Source organism: Octopus bimaculoides, chromosome 16, assembly GCF_046866305.1.
Source record: "Octopus bimaculoides isolate indiv1 chromosome 16, ASM4686630v1, whole genome shotgun sequence".
NCBI lineage: Eukaryota > Metazoa > Mollusca > Cephalopoda > Octopoda > Octopodidae > Octopus > Octopus bimaculoides.
In genome coordinates, this window is record NC_142943.1 from 44,788,795 (window position 1) to 44,807,301 (window position 18,507).

At 37.0% G+C, this 18,507-nt stretch overlaps 1 protein-coding gene across 1 annotated transcript in view; it reads right to left on the reverse strand.

Annotated features, from left to right (window-relative positions):
- LOC106868964 (phosphatidylinositol 3-kinase catalytic subunit type 3) overlaps window positions 1-18,507 on the reverse strand; it is a 72,530-nt gene that overhangs the window by 18,145 nt on the left and 35,878 nt on the right. Inside the window, exons 7-11 of the mRNA XM_014914439.3 lie at window positions 15,113-15,217; window positions 9,953-10,045; window positions 7,602-7,787; window positions 6,108-6,247; window positions 4,122-4,209 (exon numbers count right to left, since the gene is read on the reverse strand). Coding sequence (XP_014769925.2) covers window positions 4,122-4,209; window positions 6,108-6,247; window positions 7,602-7,787; window positions 9,953-10,045; window positions 15,113-15,217 — 612 coding nt within the window. The remainder of the gene's footprint in view (window positions 1-4,121; window positions 4,210-6,107; window positions 6,248-7,601; window positions 7,788-9,952; window positions 10,046-15,112; window positions 15,218-18,507) is intronic.

Here is an 18,507-nt window from a genome sequence, read left to right on the forward strand (position 1 = left end):
TTCAAATAGAAAAGAAATTTAAATCGATTAAAATCAATTGAAATTATCGAAAATAAGTTCTATTCAAAAATATAGCTACTCGTCAGATCGTAAGTAGAACAATAATTAGATATATATCTCAACCAACAATAAGTACCAAATGAATTAATATGAAATACTTATTATATAAAGATAGAAAAATTATTTAAAAAATATCATAATATCAAAATAATAACCATTCAATAATCATCCCTTCATCCATTATAATAACATGTATATTATATACAAAAAACATCTTACATAAATTATCATTGTTTTAAATTATCATTGTTTTAAATACAAGTTGAACGAAGTTTAAGTTTAAAATAATAATGAAGATAAAATTAGTACATATTTAACCGGTGTAATAGTTAAAGCTATACTATTTAAAGCTAAAGACGTTTATTTAATTATGATTAAAGATCAATTGAATAATAGAAAAATACAAGATTATTTATTTCTACAAACGTAATAATAAAAAATATGAATGAAAAAATTATGAATGGAAAAAATTATGAATGAAAAAATTAGGAAAGAAAAAATTATTAAGAATAAAAGGTTAAACTTTATATATATATACAAAGATTTGATTTTAAAAAAACCAAAAAACTTTAACGATATTATAAACTATAAAGATTAATAATTAATCAAATAATATTAATCAAAAATAATCGAAAATATATCAACACTATTCCAATCGAAGTTCTAATATTATGTTGAAATGAAACTATAACTTCTAAATAATATAGTGTTAAATAAGTTATCTATTAAAATAATCTATAAAGAACCAAATGAATAGTATAAATAATAATATTAGGGATAAAAATCCAAAACTATATATATAGATAAATATATATATATTCTTAAATAATAATAATGCCCTGATGCAATATCAGGCAGTGGCTCTCATGACTTCTGATTTTAACTGATTGGGAGTGTTATCATGTACATGTTTTGTCTTGGTGTAAAAGATGGATTATAGCAAATATTCTGCTCTATACTGCAGATTTGCTTGTCAGTTGTTTGAGCTTAACCATTTGAGCATGTTACTTAGTGGCTGACAATATGTGCATCCGGTCACAAACAGGAGTAGTTGGGGAGCATCTTAGCCATGTATTGAGAAGGATTCTTTGGAAGTTTGAATAATTTACCTTTGGAAATATGGGTGTTACATTCATCATCCTCAAACAACCCTTATTCAGAGGCCTTTTGAGTGGGATGGGATACTCAACTCAAAGAAAATTCTGAGTCCTACTTGCAAGATCATGCACTGTTTACCTTGATATGAGATCACCATGTTGCACACATGGTTGTGACGCATGGGCTTGGTGTACCCTTATCAGATGGATAGTCAATGATGAGTATACTGGGCTTTGCATATTTGTATCCCAGTGTAAGTTTTCTCAGTAGCAAGAGGTTACACTCTCTTACAAAAGTGGTAAATAACAGCAACAACAAATAATTATCAAGGGCTGCTCTGGGCATCACACACTCTAGCTATGGTGCTTTTCATGTGTCACCGGCAAAAGTGCCAATCAGGCGGTACTTTCATTGGCCACAACAACAACTTCACTTGCCTCAACAGGTCTTTGCAAGCACAGTTTATTGCCCAATGATTGAAGGGTACTCTTAAATGGGCTGGTATGCTGCACTGGCATAGGGCACAGTTATGGTCTCACTTGGCTTGCTGGGTCTTCTCAAGCACATCATATCTCAAAAGGTCTTCATCACTGTCATTGCCTCGGTGAGGCCCAACATTTGAAGGTTGTGATTCAACACCTCATCTCAGGTCTTCCTGGGTCTACCTCTTCCACAGGTTCCCTCTACTGCTAGGGTGTGACACTTCTTCACACATCTCTCCTCATCCATATGCAACACATGACCATACCAGTGCAGTCGTCTCTCTTGCACACCACATCTGATGCTTCTTATGTCCAACTTTTCTCTCAGGGTGCTTACACTCTGTCGTGTAAGCACACTGACATTACACATCTAGCAGAGCAGACTAGCTTCATTGCAAGCTTGTGCATGTTCTTGCAAACTTGTGCATGTTCTCAGCAGTCATGGCCCATGTTTCACTGTCATGTAGCATGGCTGTTCGCACACATGCATTATACAGTCTACCTTTTACTCTGAGTGAGAGGCCCTTTGTCACCAGCAGAGGTAGGAGCTCTCTGAACTTTGCCCAGGCTATCAGGCTATTCTTATTCTAGTAGCTACACTCTCAGAGCAACCACCCCCACTATTGACTTGGTCACCTAAGTAACGGAAGCTATCAACTAGTTGTAGTTTTTCCCCCTGGCATGTGACAGAAGCTGTTTTCTGCACATTTTCAGTGTTTATTGCCCCTGAGTATTTGCCACACACAAAAACTAACTTCTCAGTTAGTCTTCCTTTAATATTGCTGCACCTCTTATGTGTCCATAGCTTACACTGGGTACATCTTATGGAGTTTCTACCTACGCCTTTTCTACAGATTGAGCAGGGCTATCTACCTGAAGGGATTTATGGTTTGTCTGCTTTCCTACTTATCAAGACTTTGGTTTTTGATAGATTGACTCTGAGGCCCTTCAATTCTAAACCTTGCTTCCACTCCTGAAACTTTTCCTCTAGTTCTGGTAGTGACTCAGCAATTAGAGCAAGGTCATCAGCATAGAGGAGTTCCCAGGGTCATCCTGTCTTGAATTCCTCTGTTATTGCCTGGAGGACTATGATGAATAAGAGGGGGGATGAGGACTGACCCTTGGTGTACTCCTACCCCTACCTGGAATTCTTCATTGTACTCATTGCCAACTCTCACCTTACTGACAGCATCTCAGTACATGACTTGTACAGCTCTCACTAACCACTCATCTATCTCTAGTTTCTGCCTTGACCACCAGATAAGGGGTTGGGGGACCCTGTCAAAGGCTTTCTCCATGTCAACGAAAGCCAGGTACAAAGGTTTACCTTTGGCTATGTCTTACCAGAAATATAGCATCAGTGGTGCTTTTCCCTGGTACAAACCCAAACTGCATCTCATCTAGACTGACTCTCTCCCTAATTAGTTGGGCTATGACCCTCTCCGTGACTTTCATTACCTGATCCAACAACTTGATACCTCTGTAATTATTTGTATCTAAAGTGTCACCTTTACCTTTGTAGCAGTTGACTATGGTGCTGCTATACCAGTCATTGGATATGACTCCATGTATCAGCTGATTGACTATAGGGGTGACGAGACTATAGCCAACACTGCATAGGTGTCAAAATCTTCATCTTTTTTGACCAAATTTAAACATTGCCAGCGAGTATTGAACAGGGAACTTCTTTCACTGAAAGCTTTCAATAAAATATTAATTATTTCATTGAAACAAATCCCACCTGGCTTCTTAGGCAGAATATAGTTACTATATTTTTCGTGTCTGGCAGGGGATAACTTTCTTAAAAGTAGTCGTACTTTTTCATGTCGGACCGACTTTTACACTCTTTGAAGATTTCTTTGTGCCTATGAAAATATGCAGAGAAGGTAATACTTCCTTCTGGGTTGTATTTGAATTCTCCAATTGAGTTTGCTATGCTGTCTGGTGACTATGAACCTGAAGTATTTTCAGACTCCTTCAACACCGATTCCAGCAACTGTTGGTTTTGTTGTTGTTGCTGTTGTAGTTACTGTTGCTGCTGCTATTGCTGTTGCAACTGCACCAGAGAAGCCAATAAGTTCTCCATGATAAATGATTTCTTTTCTTTGGTTTCGTATAAAAAAAAAGAAATTTTAAACATCCAACGCAAGCTTCAAACAACTCATTACCACTTTTACATCTTTGTATTAGACATATAATATAAGGAAGCAATGGGGAAGAAAGTATATACATGAACCACTTCTATTAATATTACACAAGCCTCAATGCTCTACATCAACGGCTCACAGTGAACTGCTACCAACCTGAGCTGCCAATCGCTCACAGTTCTTTAATCTATAACAATAAGTTCTTTAGCCACTTGTGGGGTGGTTGGAATCATCCAACAACAAAGTATGAAGAGGACATTGTGAATGACAGACAGACATATGACGAGAAAGCAAAATGGCAAAAAAACAAAAGAAGGAACTGGTAAATTTATACCTCTCTCTCTAGTTTACTCTCAGGACTTTCATCTGGTCGAGTGGTTGTTCCAGATAAAGCATCAAGGAATGAATCAACGCTCTGTGAGCTGCAACAGAAATAAAGGAGTAAAGATCAAAATTAGGGAGTCTTCATGTACAACATTATCATCGTTTAATGTCTGCCTTTTATGCAGGCATAAATTGGACGGTTTGACAGGAGCTGGCCAGGTAGAAGACTACACCAGGTTTCTGTGTCTGTTTTGGCATGGTTTTTACAGCTGGATGCCCTTCCTAGCATCAACCACCCCACAGAGTGGACTGAGTGCTTTTTATATGGCACCAGCAAAGGTGAGGTCAGTTTTGGCTTGGCTTTTACAGCTGGATGCCTTTCCAAATGCCAATCACTTCACAGTGTGGACTGAATGTTTTTTAGTGTGGCACCTGCACTGGATGTGTAATGTCAGTGTGCACACATGAGAGAGTGTAAGAACCCTGAGAGAAATGTTGGGCATAAGAAGCATCGGATGTGGTGTGCAAGAGAGATGACTGCTCTGGTATGGTTATGTGATGCGTATGGATGAGGAGAGATGTGTGAAGTGCCACTCCCAAACAGCGGAAGGAATCTGGGGTAGAGGGAGACCCAGGAAGTCATGGGATGAGGTGGTGAAGCATGACCTTCGAATGTTGGGCCTCACAGAGGCAATGACAAGAGACCGAGACCTCTGGAGGTATGCTGTGATTGAGAAGACCCGGCAAATAAAGTGAGTCCACAGCTGTAACCTACACCAGTGTCACATAACCAGCCCACTCAAAAGTACCTTGGATCGTAGGGTGACATGCCATGCTTGAGGAGACCTATTGAGTCAAGTACATCAACATCAGCAATATCAAGTTCAAATCAAATGGAAATTGTAGTTGTGAGCCCCATGCTGGTAGTATGTAAAAAGCACCATCCGAATGTGGCCGATGCCAGTGCCACCTTGACTGGCTTCCGTGCTGGTGGCACATAAAAAGCACCATCCAATCGTGGTTGATGCTAGCTCTTCTGGTGCAGCCTCCTGGCTTCCCAGACCCCACTCAAACCGTTCAACCCATGCCAGCATGGAAAATGGATGTTAAACGATGATGATGATGTTTGGCACACAAATTAACATGAAATTTTGACGGAAGGTTTTAATTTAGATCACTTTAATACAGAAAAACTATGGCCAGTCCCTGGCAGGTTGGTGTCAGAAGAGTTAAGAAAATGAGCTAACAAGAAGTGAGACTGTGCACTTGAGCAGATCCGCCTAATCCATGCTGGCAGGTAAAAATGGATGTAGAGTGATGACAACAATAATGACAGAAATGGTAGAATGCCATACAAAATGAGATTTATGGGACTTTATGGCCATTTAGATTCTGAGTTCAAATCCTGCTAGAACACACTGTCTATATACTCTTCAACATCAATAAAATAAGTACCAGTAATAAACTGGCATTGGTTTAATCAACTATGACCTTTCCCTAATGTCAAAATTAGAAATCAGAATTTGTTTATACTAAACAATGAATCATTATTTCTAGGTCTAGAAACTAAGTTGGGCCCAAGAGTAATTCTCTCTCATCACCACTATTTATGTCTTTGCAGCTCCTACTAATCATTTCCCCCCTCTCTTCTTCTAAATGTGAGTAGCCATATAGCTATTCCACAACAAAACCTTATAAACTCATGATACTCACAAATGAGTTCTACTGCCTGTGTTAAGAACCAACGATGCTAGTTCTTAGCCTGGGTGGTAAGACCAAGTCGTGGGTTTTGCTGAAATGTCAGATATACAAAAAAGACAGGTATTGTTAGAATGCTTTTCATCAATGAGTGTACTGGATCAGGTCTAACCTAGTGATCAACAACAACAGTATCTTGTTGACAAGTAGCATCGTACTACTCCCTATTTGCTTCATACATTCAGTCCTTTGCACTTATTCATTGTCAAGTATGTTTAAAAGAAACCCATTGTTTTACCGTTCTCGTTCTGTAATTGTTCCTTCCATCACATCAGTTGATTCAGTTCGAGGGGGAGATGTTTCGAAACCCTTTCGAATTTCTTCAGAGTTTTCATATTTGAGAGCCTGGACCAGTTGCAGCAGATAAAGGAGTAAATCCTGAAATAGTTGAAGACATTTTCAGTATAATATCTTTGATACATACACGCACATATAGTACGCACACATGTATATACATAATACGCACACACCACACACACAGTAAGACATTTTTGGTGAACAAAATGGTAGAACAATAACTGGGTTTTATCACAGTTTAAAGTAACACATCATCATCATCATCATCATCGTTTAACGTCCGCTTTCCATGCTAGCATGGGTTGGATGATTTGACTGAGGACTGGTGAACCAGATGGCTACACCAGGTTCCAATCTGATTTGACAGAGTTTCTACAGCTGGATGCCCTTCCTAACGCCAACCACTCCAAGAGTGTAGTGGGTGCTTTTACGTGCCACCGGCACGAAGGCCAGTCAGGCGATACTACACATAACACACACACGTACAAGTATATACACATGTACACACATATACATGTTTGTATACACACAAATACATATGTATACAATAAGACACCTTCGATGAACAAATGGTAGAAAAGTAACAAGGTTATATAACAGTTTAAAGCAACATATGTGTATACACACACATACATATATATGGTAAGACATCTTAGGTGAAGTAAATGGTGGAACAATTACTGGGTTATATAACAGCCTACAGTAACAGATGTACACACACATATGAGGTGGTATCAAAAGGTTCCTGGACTAGTTGTGTTTAATAAAAAATAACTGATTTACCTAAGTTTTACCATCATCTCCTTCAAAACAGTCACCTTGCGCAGCAATACACCAGTCCCAGTGTCCCTGTCACTTTGGAATCTGGCCCAGAAACTGTTTTCCATAAGCAAGTTGAGGACCTTCTATGATTCACTCTGGATCTCAACAACAGTGTTAATATGGTGACCTTTGAGCTGCATTTTAAACTTGGGGAAGAGATGGAAGTCTGCAGGTGCTAAATCTGGTGAATAGGGTGGGTGTGGAAGTGATACCATGTTGATTTTGGCAAGAAGCTTACGGGTGAGGCAAACTCCGTGAAGAATTCAATTCTTCGCGCTCCACAGATCCAGTCATTTTTGCCCAACGTCCTCCCTCAAATGCTTCAAAACATCACAGTAGAACTCTCGATGGTCTGGCCTTGGGGGCCGAATTCTTAATGCACAATACCACATTTCTGGGGGTGATACTCGTGGTAGGTCTTCCAGTTTGCTCATCGTCTTCCAAGGATGTTCTTCTACTTTTAAGGTGCCTGTGCTATTAGAAACATTGTGTACGATGCATTGCCTCATTGCCATAAGCTTGTCAATGTCTCTGTAGCAGAATTCCCAAATTTAACACAAAATTTCACCCCACTGCACCACATGCACAAACACAGCAGTTTATGTTAACTTACCTCATCATCAGCCTGGGCTAAACGAGACACAGCATATTTTCGGACAGCAGGATGGGTGAATGCAGGTGAGAAAAGCTCAAGAGCGTCTTCTACATCCATTGGGTTCCACTTGAGAAGGAGCTCGAGAGCTTGTTTTACTTCTTGAGGCAAACTCCAGTTGACACATTTCAGAAACTTTGTTAAGGCCTGCAAGAAGAGAGAAAGTGAAATTAATTAACAACAACAAACAAAAGAAGCCATAAAGATTTAAAAAATGTAATCAGCCATAAATATTTCCAGAACGAAAGAATAATTTTCTTCTACGATAGACAGAAGGTCTGAAATTTTAAGGGCAGAGGGCTAGTCGAGTACATTGATGCCAGTGCTTGACTGGTGGTTATTTTAGTGACCCTGAGAAGATAAAAGATATAGTTGATCTCGGTGGAATTTGAACTCAGAATGTAGAGCTTGATGAAATATCTGCTAAGTACTTTTTCCAGTGTGCTAATGATTCTGCCAGCTTGCTGCCTTAATAATAATAATCCTTTCTACTAAAAGTACAAAGCCTGACATTTTGGGGGAGGGGGGAACAAGTCGATTACATTGATCTTAGTGTTTCACTGGTACTTAATTCATTGACTCTGAAAGGATGAAAGACAAAATCGGCCTTGGCAGAATTTGAACTCAAAACATAGTGACATATGACATACAGCTAAGTATTTTGCCTGGCGTGCTATCATTTCTGCTAGCTCACCACCTTAATAATAATAATAATAATAATAATAGTCCTTTCTATTATAGGCAGAAGGCCTGAAATTTGGGTGAGGCGACTAGTCAATTACATCAACCCCAGTGTGTAACTGGTACTTAATTTATTGATCCCAAAAGGATGAAAGGTAAAGCTGACCTCGGAGGAATTTGAACTCAAAATGTAAAGATGGACGAAATGCTGCTAAGCATTTTGCCCGGTATGCTAATGATTCTACCAACTTGCCGCCTTAATAATAATAAGCTTTAGTGTCATGGAAATTATAGCCTTAGTAAATCTTTTATTAGTGTTGTAATTGTTTAGCCCTAGTTAAATCTTTATAGAAAGTGTTTCACTCATAACCATCTCTTTTTTTCAGGCATAATCTATCTAGGATTACCTTATTTAATGTGTCTTTTCTTATTTTAAAGAAAGTAAGGTGTAATTTGAAGAAAATTTGACTTCTATAAAAGAATTTCTATATGGCTGAGCAACTACATAGCTCTCATATGCTTGCACTGTGTCCCTATGAAGTACATGTATCCAGCACTTTATTATTATTTTTTTTTAGGTACATGTACCCAGGACTGTTTCTTTTATGGTACAGTTATCCAGCACTTTGTCCCTATGAGGTACATGCACTCAGCACCAAGTATCTATGTGGTACATGTATCAAGCAGTGTTCATAAGAGATAGACGTACCCAGTTATGTCCTTGTGAAGTACATGTACACTGTACTGTGAGTACTTGATACATGTACCCAGTAATGTTCATAAGAGGTATATTACTCAGTGCTGTGTATTGCATGATGTACATATACTCAGCATTGTGTTCTTATGAGGTACACGTACACAAGTGTTCATAAGAAGTATATGTGCCCAGTACTGTGTCTCTCTGAGGAGTATGTACCCAACAGTGTGACCCTGTGAGGTACATGAACCCAGCACCTTGTTTATAAGAGGTACATGTACACAGTACTGCCACCTAATCAAACACTCATTTACCTGATGATAAAAAAAAAAAAAGAAACCCTTGTTTAGCTATTGTTGCTGTGTTCAATTGCAATTAATATCACTGTTGTTGCTGTTTTTAATTGCTATTAATATCAACACTGCTGTTTTTAATTGCAATTACTTGTGACTGAAATATGGGAGAAGGAAAACTTTATGAATTTGTTGTTCTTGAATGGCAGAGTTAATTTTTGTCCAGGCACCATTAGCTGTTTCTTGGGGTGTCTTTAATAGAATATAGTCTACTCCAAGTAATCAAACCAGGTTTGGTATCTGAAAATTACTGTCTCTTTTCTCCCATCACTCACAAAGACCCTTGGGAAATGGTCAGAAATGTTGCCTCTCCCCACCTCCTCAAACCAAACCATTAATATAATCCTTTTTACATATTCGCAAGAGTTCAAAAGACATTTAATTCTTGGCAGAATGGACTGGAGGAGGAAGAGGAGGAAGAGGAAAGATAGTTTTCTTCCACATTTACAACTTGTGACACCAACATTCTGAAACAACAGCTACAACACTCCCTCCAACTCCACCATCACAACACCTACGACAACAAATTCCCACCCACACCGACAACATTACTACGACTCATCACAACAACAACTACTTACCTTCTTTTGACTACTGAGGTAAAAACGGAATTTCCAAACTAAATCTTGTTCTTCTGATGTTAAAGCTTTTGTAGAGGGATAACTGCAGATAGCCTACAATGAAAGAAATACAACAACGATTATGTGTGTGTGTGTGTGTGTGTGTGTGTGTGAACTTTATTTAAAAAGCAGCAAAAATATCACAAAATATTGCAGTTTTTGTGATATTTTTGCTGCTTTTTAATAAAGCATATTACTCTACCTCTGGTATTTGAGTACTATTTTTTCCACCTTGTTTTGCATTTATGTGCTTACTCTGGTATATATATGATATATATATATGATATTTTTATCATTCTCTCTTCATTTTTTGTTCTCAATCATTTCTGCTGAAGAGTGTAGGCTCAAAATGTCAAGACTTTCTCATTGTTCCTGAGTATTAAACTAATACACCTGCTTGTTGTGCGTTCACCTTTCTTCATTTTTTTGTTTTCTGTAAATTGGAACTATATATATATATATATATATATATATATATATATATATAAAGAAAGAGAGAGGGGGTGGAGGGGAGGGATAACTAGATAGCATGCATTGAGATGAATTGCTTATACATGAGAGGAGGGTTGGCTGGATGTATTACGTGTTAGGACTAATAGTAACACATGCATACAGTTCAAAGTCATGTAGAATCTTCTATTTTGAATGCCTGCTTTCCCCTCAAATACTCTCATAACTGCCTTCAACAGTAACCCCAAGTTTTGTTCATCACCCACTATTTCCACTCTTATGTTCCTCAGACCTCCATCTCTGTTACTGCGCATGACCCCTCACCCCAAACTTCACATTATCTCCCTATTTCTCATCTATCTACAGTTTTATTATACTGTGACTCTTCCCTCCCTCTCCTTCATTCTCCTCCCCTGAACTGACATTCACAACTGACCACACTTCCACCTTGTCTTCCCTATTCACTGTTTTCACTTCTATCTCCATCTCTGTCATTCCCCTTTCACACTCACATGAACTTATCCATCCTTTCTGATCTTCTGTTCCTACTCTCTCTCTTATAGTCACTATCTTGTACCTTGAGGTATACCTAGACACTCCATTGCCACCTTCTCTTCTTTCTCTTTCCAGTTCCATGTATCTCCTCTACAGCAAGACAACTGGTCCTGTCCCTTTATCATACTTTGAACTCACAATACTTGGTATACAGCCACCTTCTTCACAACTATACCCCCTAGGTTTTGGGTCTTGTGTTGCAAGTTACATGGTAACCTCACAAAAAAAAAAAAAGCACTCAGTACACTCTGTTAAGCTTTGGGGATTAGGAAGGGCATGCAGCAATAGTTAAAGCATACATTGGAGCTTGATGCAGACCTTTAGTTCATCAAATCCTGTTGAACTGTCCAACTCATGCCAGCATGAAAGACAGACCTAAAACGATGATGATCTATACACACACAAACACAGATACACATCATCATCATCACTACAACCATCATTGTTTTAACATCAAATTTTATATTGTTTACATTATTTACATTTGACAGATATTTGTCCTCATCTTGTTTGTTGTTAACACAACGTTTCAACTGATATACCCTCCAGCCTTCATCAGGTGTCTTGGGGAAATTTCGAACCTGGGTTCTCATTCCTATGGTATTTTTCGATGATGTTGTTATTATTATTATTATTATTATTATTCAGGTCACTGCCTGGAATCGAACTCAGAATCTTGGGGTTAGTAGCCCGCGCTCTTAACCACTACACCATATCCGAGTTTGATTCCATGCAGTGACCTGAATAATAATAATAATAATAATAATAATAATAATAACAACAACAACAACAACATCGAAAAATACCATAGGAATGAGAACCCAGGTTTGAAATTTCCCCAAGACACCTGATGAAGGCTGGTGGGTATATCAGCTGAAACATTGTGTTAACAACAAACAAGATGAGGACAAATATCTGTCAAATGTAAATAATGTATATAATTCCTCATCTCTTAAATACAGAACTGTATCAACTTTTCCATACATCCATGAGATAGAGGAGTCTACATTGGACCACTGCTATAGCAAGTTGCCCTATCTCAAGCAAGGTGCCCTATGTCACATCGGCCTTCACCTGTTTCCAGGTAAGGTAATAACACTCCATTCTATCAAACAGCCCAGACTTGGTTATCAGGAGAAATGGAAACAAGTCACACTATTTGAATGAGCCTTTTGTTTACAATCAGCAAACACATGTTGAGATGATGGGAAATATAAACAAACTCACAAAGACATACATCTATATGGGGGCATGTATGACTATGTGGTTGAGAAGTTTGCTTTGAAGTCACATGGTTCTAGGTTCCATTCTATTGGTTGGCACCTTGGACAGATGTCTTCTACTAAAGTCACATACCAATCAAAGCTATTTTAGTGGATTTGGTTGATGGGAACTGAAAGACAATGTTCTTTCTTTCTCTTTCTATGTATACACAGTTGAGAATCTACACATTTCAACCATGAATGTATATTTAGGTTTTTGTAACTGTAAACAAACAACCTCTCTCTCTAACACACACACACACACACACACACACACACACAAAACAATCAACTTTGATTGTTATTATAAAACTTATTATTCTATGAGCTAGATCTTCCTTTTGTCTCCACAATGTCTAGCTGTGTCAAATTCCTACCAGCTGTGTCACCACATCATGAGACTGAACAGGTCAACTATTGTTGCTGTTCTGATTCTTGTTTTAATTGCAATTACTTGGCTTTCAATCAAACAACAATAATTTCTATAACAACCAGTTCACAGTAAAACATGAAGACATATGATCAAGAGACTTTGGGTGCAGTTTCAATGCCTGGCTGGAACCATCTCAATTTTCTCTTTCACCGCAAATACTTTCTTTTATTCTTTTAATGGTGCTGGTGCCACATAAAAAAGCACCCATGCTGGTGCTACACAGAAAGCACCTCTGCCGGTAGCATATAGAAAGCAGCTGTGCCAGTACCACATGGAGAGCACCCGTGCCGGTATATATATATGTATATATATATATATATATATATATATATACACACATATGAATAATAACAATAAATGGAACAAAACGCATATAAATAAAAGTTCCTTTAATTCCTACATATGTTTCAAAATATATGTGCACACTACTCCAAAGAAGTAAGAACGCTTGTTTACATAGAGTTATAACGGGAGGGGGGCTGTAAATGCTATACTAAAGGTTTAAATTAAATGATTAAAATAGGGGGGAAGGAGGGAAAAATGGATCACAGTAAAGTAAACTGAAGCCGTAAACTATAAGCTAATTCAAATGTGGAGGAAGGGAGAGAATGAAGAGCGTTCATGATATATAAAAAAAATTTCTCCTCAAGGAAATAAATAATAACATACTAATATAAGGTGAAGAATGTCAATATAAAAAAATAAATAAAGCATTATAGCCTTGTAATATATTATATTAATATACGGATGTTAACGCAAATCAGTGGTAGAACAAGGTACAAGATATTTTGTTGAGAAATAATAACAACAACAATATACATGCTTACAAGGAGAAGATCGGGTATATTTAGTTAAAGTTACTAGTGGTACAAGGACAACTAATGTAGCATTACTGGGAAGGAATTACTTAACCAACTCTAGAAAGGGAAAATAAAAGACAAGTGGAGATGGAGGCAGTAATAGATATTATTTAAGACTATATTAAAAGATATTATTCAGAGAACATTTGATAAAAAAAAACACATACACACATACATATATGTATACACACACACACACATATATATATATACATATGTATATATGCATATATATATTGTATTTTATCCTCCTGCTGCTGATAAAAATTAATTGATGCAACTCTAAAAGATAGTGTCCCAGCATTGCCATGCTTCAATGTTGAAACCATTAAAAGAATATAAGACATCGTTTGAAATCAAAATGTAAGTTGAAATAATTTCAGCCGGGGTTTGAAACTGCACCCAAAGTCTCTTGAGTATATGGTTACATGTTTTCTTTGAGCTGGTTGCTATAGAAAATTATTGATTTTTGATTAACCATTTTGATAACCACTCCACCTCAGACCATTCTGTGTTCTATAATGCAAACATTAAAAGCTAGCACTAAAAATTTATATCAGTTTATGTTCCAGTGAACAGTTTGACAACAATAAGTTTATATTACTGAAGTCTTCATTATATTCAAAAATAATTGAAACAAAGGTAGTGTTCTTTAACAGAGATATAAAAAAGAAAGGGGTTAAAAGCATAATAATTGAAATTACATACGAGAAAATTCTGAATGTCACAACTTCACATTTTTCTAAGCCAGTCATATGATTAAACCATGATAATTATATCTCATACCATGATCCACCCACCCTTGCTCAGCACCCCTATTAGTTATCGCATTTGTGAAACAGTGTGGCCATGAGTAACCATTAGAAGTGGTGCCCTATCCGTGATGATGGCCAAACACAATGAGCCTTATCATCAGCAGAGGTGTTGTGAAACAGAATACTGACCCTGGCTCTTCGGAGACTATGTTGCTGTTTAATCCCTGGACAACCCTGACATGACAATGCATCCCAATCATGGCTATCTTGTCAGGTATTTCATTATGTAAAGTATTCTTCTTTCTTTAATATAGTAGAATATGATATGAGGGTTATTTAGTTGCTAGTTTCAGAGGAAACAATTACAAAGGAATCTCTTGTTGGCTTGTCAGTATATATATATATATATATATATATATATATATATATATATATATATATATATATATATATATATATATAGAGAGAGAGAGAGAGAGAGAGAGAGAGTAGCAGGTGGTGGTGGGGACTACCTGGATAGGTGAAGTGAAAGTAAGCAAGGGATTAAATCAGGAGAAAATGACTTAAGATGACATGAAATAACAGAGAAGGATTATGACAGCAGATGATGAAAGAAGAATAAAAACGATGATGATGATGATGATGACAATAATGATTATGGCAATTATAATAATGGTGGTGGTAAAGACAGGATGACAATGTGGAGGATGATGATGAGAATGACAGAGGAAGATAAGAAAAGATGAAGACAGTTGAAAGGTAATGACTTAAAATAAAAGAAGGGATACAATTGTTGAAGAACTTACATTGAGGTGGTCCCTTGTTTTAGCATCTGGTTTCATGTCACGATCTGTTGGACCACGTCGAAGGCTTCTCACAAGCTTGTGGTGTTTGCTTTCCACTAGATTCTCCTACAACACACACAAATAGTAACAACAATGATGATGATGATAAATAGTGAAATAGCATTGCACAATGTTTTGTTTTATTTTCATAGTGTTAGTGGTTGTGATGTGGCAGAGGTGGTGTTGTGCTTCATTTAATATAGTAAAGCAATGTGAGCTCATTCAACCTACGCATCTACTAACACACACAGATACAGAGGCTTACACAAATATGTACATCTTACAGACATACAGACAGTTAGTTGTGTAAGCACACTAATATTTAAAAATTCTCCCTCTCTTGCACAACACACACGCATTTATAAAATATACAAAGTAGCTGTCTGGATTTAAATGATTAAAATACCAGTACAGTGTAGGTTACAAATATGAGTACAGAATTATATCTAGGTTTGATAAACATTTTCTTTGTTCACTGTTCAGTATGAAGGAAGGGGTTTAGCGCCACTGACCCTCACAGAGGCCTCCAAGAGTGGTGCACTTGATGACAATGTCCTGTTTAAACAGTTGCAGATCAACATCTGTAGGAAAGACATAAGTAGGGAGGGTGATTCCAAAGGGAGGATATTCTGGGAAAAAGGGATGGATACAATGGTTAGTGTGGAGCTGGTGAGGTGCTTGGAATGCAACTAAAGTGATGAAAGACAGAGAGAAGGGTGGTCAGAGGTGCCTGAGTGATAGAGGTATGAGACTAATCCACTCTGAGGAACAGGAAGGAGAAGGCGATAAAAAGAGGCAATATATCTGTGAAACTAGAGCCCCGTGATTAAACCAAGGGACTTTCATAACTATCATTATTGCATTATTACAGTACGGTGGCAAACTAGCAGAATCATTAGCATTCAGGGCAAAATGCTTAGTGTTTTTCATCCGTTGCTACAGTTTGAGTTCAAATTCTGCAGAGGTCGACTTTGCCTTTCATTCTTTCGGGGGCAATAAAATAAGTACCAGTTGAGTACTGGGGTGAATGTAATTGACTTAACCTCCCATCTGAAACTGCTGGGCTTGTGCCAAAATTTGATACCATTATTGTATTATTACAGTACTTATTTACGCCTGGGCTGTCTACTTTGTGTCATTGTAGTAATAAAGTTGTACCACTAACAATGTTTATATTTTTTCTAAGTAGCTTTTAGTTACTTTCTTTTAGCTGTTTGGAAGGCTGAGGCAACTGAGCCCTAATGAGTTTTTTTTTTTTCACTGTTCTGTATGAATGAAGCTCAATCCTTATCCAAGCTCCTGGAAGCCGTGTCACTTGGCCCATGGGGCCTAAGTTTACAGTGAGACCAAATACATCATTAATTATGAAGCATGCACTTGTGATAATTTTTTCTTATTGGTGGGAAAATTATAACAGAGAGGATTGCATAAACCTTTATATGTTTAGAAATAGCAGTCAAAAGCCACTATAAACATGTAAGGGTTTTTACAACCCTCTCCATTATAATTGTGATTTATTCATAATTATAAACACTCTTTTATGTAATTTATGATTACATGTTTAACGACTGATATATGCATAAATAATTATTAATTGTTTATGATATATCCTTTGTAATGTATTATTACATTCCTTTTTAATTATCTAATTTGCTCACTCATATCTGGTGTTTTGTGGTGGCTTGAATTAGCGGTCCTTTCTCATAAACGCTGTGCATGACATTGGAATTCAGAATTTGAATGTGCAGATAGAGGTTAATACATTATTCTTGCTGGTTAGGATAGATGTAAGCCCCAAGGTATGATTTTGCATCAATTTGTATCTATATGAATATTCGCCTAATGAAAGGAATGGGACAATTATATTGTTTTATATCCGTTATTTTATGATATGGTACATGATATGGTATAATAGGTTCCTAACCTTGAAATTGCAATAGACAATTAACCTTTTATTTTCAAATTGTGGATTTTATATGTCATGTCACTTGCAGACAGCTTTATTGTGAGGAAATATGAGTGATAATAGTGGCTTTATAGTAGTTTTTGACTACTATTTTTAAACATGTAAGGGTTTTTGCAACCTTCCCCATTATAATTGTGATTTATTCATAATTATAAAAACTCTTCTTTAACACACACACACACAAACAGACCGGGTGTTTGGGCTAAATTTAATGATTTTTTATGTTTCCTTGTTATCAAGAACAGCTTGATGTATTGGTGAACAGTCAATGGTGTTGGAGAAAATAAAGATTAAAATTGTAGTAGAGAAAAAGTTAGCTGACATGGAAGACTAGAAGCCATCTCAATGCTGGAAAAGTGTTGTGTGATGATAATTTGTGTCAGATCAAAATGCCAACTTCATGACTGCTCTGTGAGCACATTAAAGGAAGTAAGACATGACATGGACATCATGAAAACTAGAGCTCATAGCCACATGGTCACACCTGCATCTATTATGACAACACATCATTATTTAATGTCCATTTTCCAATGTTGACATGGGTTGGATGGTTTGATAGCAGCTGGTAAAGCCAGGAGTCGCACCTGGCTCCTTTGTCTATTCTGGCATAGCTTCTACGGCTGGATGCCCTTCCTCACATCAACCACTTTATAGCGCACACTCGGTGCTTTTAATGTGGCACCAACATCAGTGCTTTTAAAATTACACATGAAATATTAGAAGTTTAAACATTTAAATTATTTATTTTAACTTTCTAAAAATTTAAAATGCAGTGTCCAGTTAAAATCTGCATTAAATTTTTTTTTTAAATTAAAAATAGATTCCACCCCACCTGAAATCCTGAATCCCAAATGTACAAAAACAAAAATCTAAAGACTGTTACATATCTATTCGTTCTTAAAATGTTCTAGCAGATACGAACATGAATAAGCTGAGTGCTGTTGTATTTCATCAATGGAGATTATCTCCTCCCTTTAGATGATGTGTTTCCATAACACATATGATTCCTTGACATTAGGGGACTTTGAGAGACATTGCAGTGTTTCAACCACATTGTGTGTCTCGTCGGTAAAAGCTACTCTGGATTAATGAACTTAAACAAGAGTAATGTCTCTTGCTTCTACAAATCAGCAAACAAATTATTTTCTGATGCATGCTGATGTCTGCCAAACAGATAACAACTCCTTGGGTATACACAAAACATTGAGAATATAAACAATAACATATCTATTATCCTTAATCTTATCTATAAAAGGCAAATTTTCTGTGTGTGCGTATGTTTAAAATTCATACATTTACACAATTCCAAATTTCTTGTATGCTCGAAATGAGGAGCAAATGGACAGGTGACAACTGATGAGGGGTTGTTCTTTGTGATACTTGTCCTGTT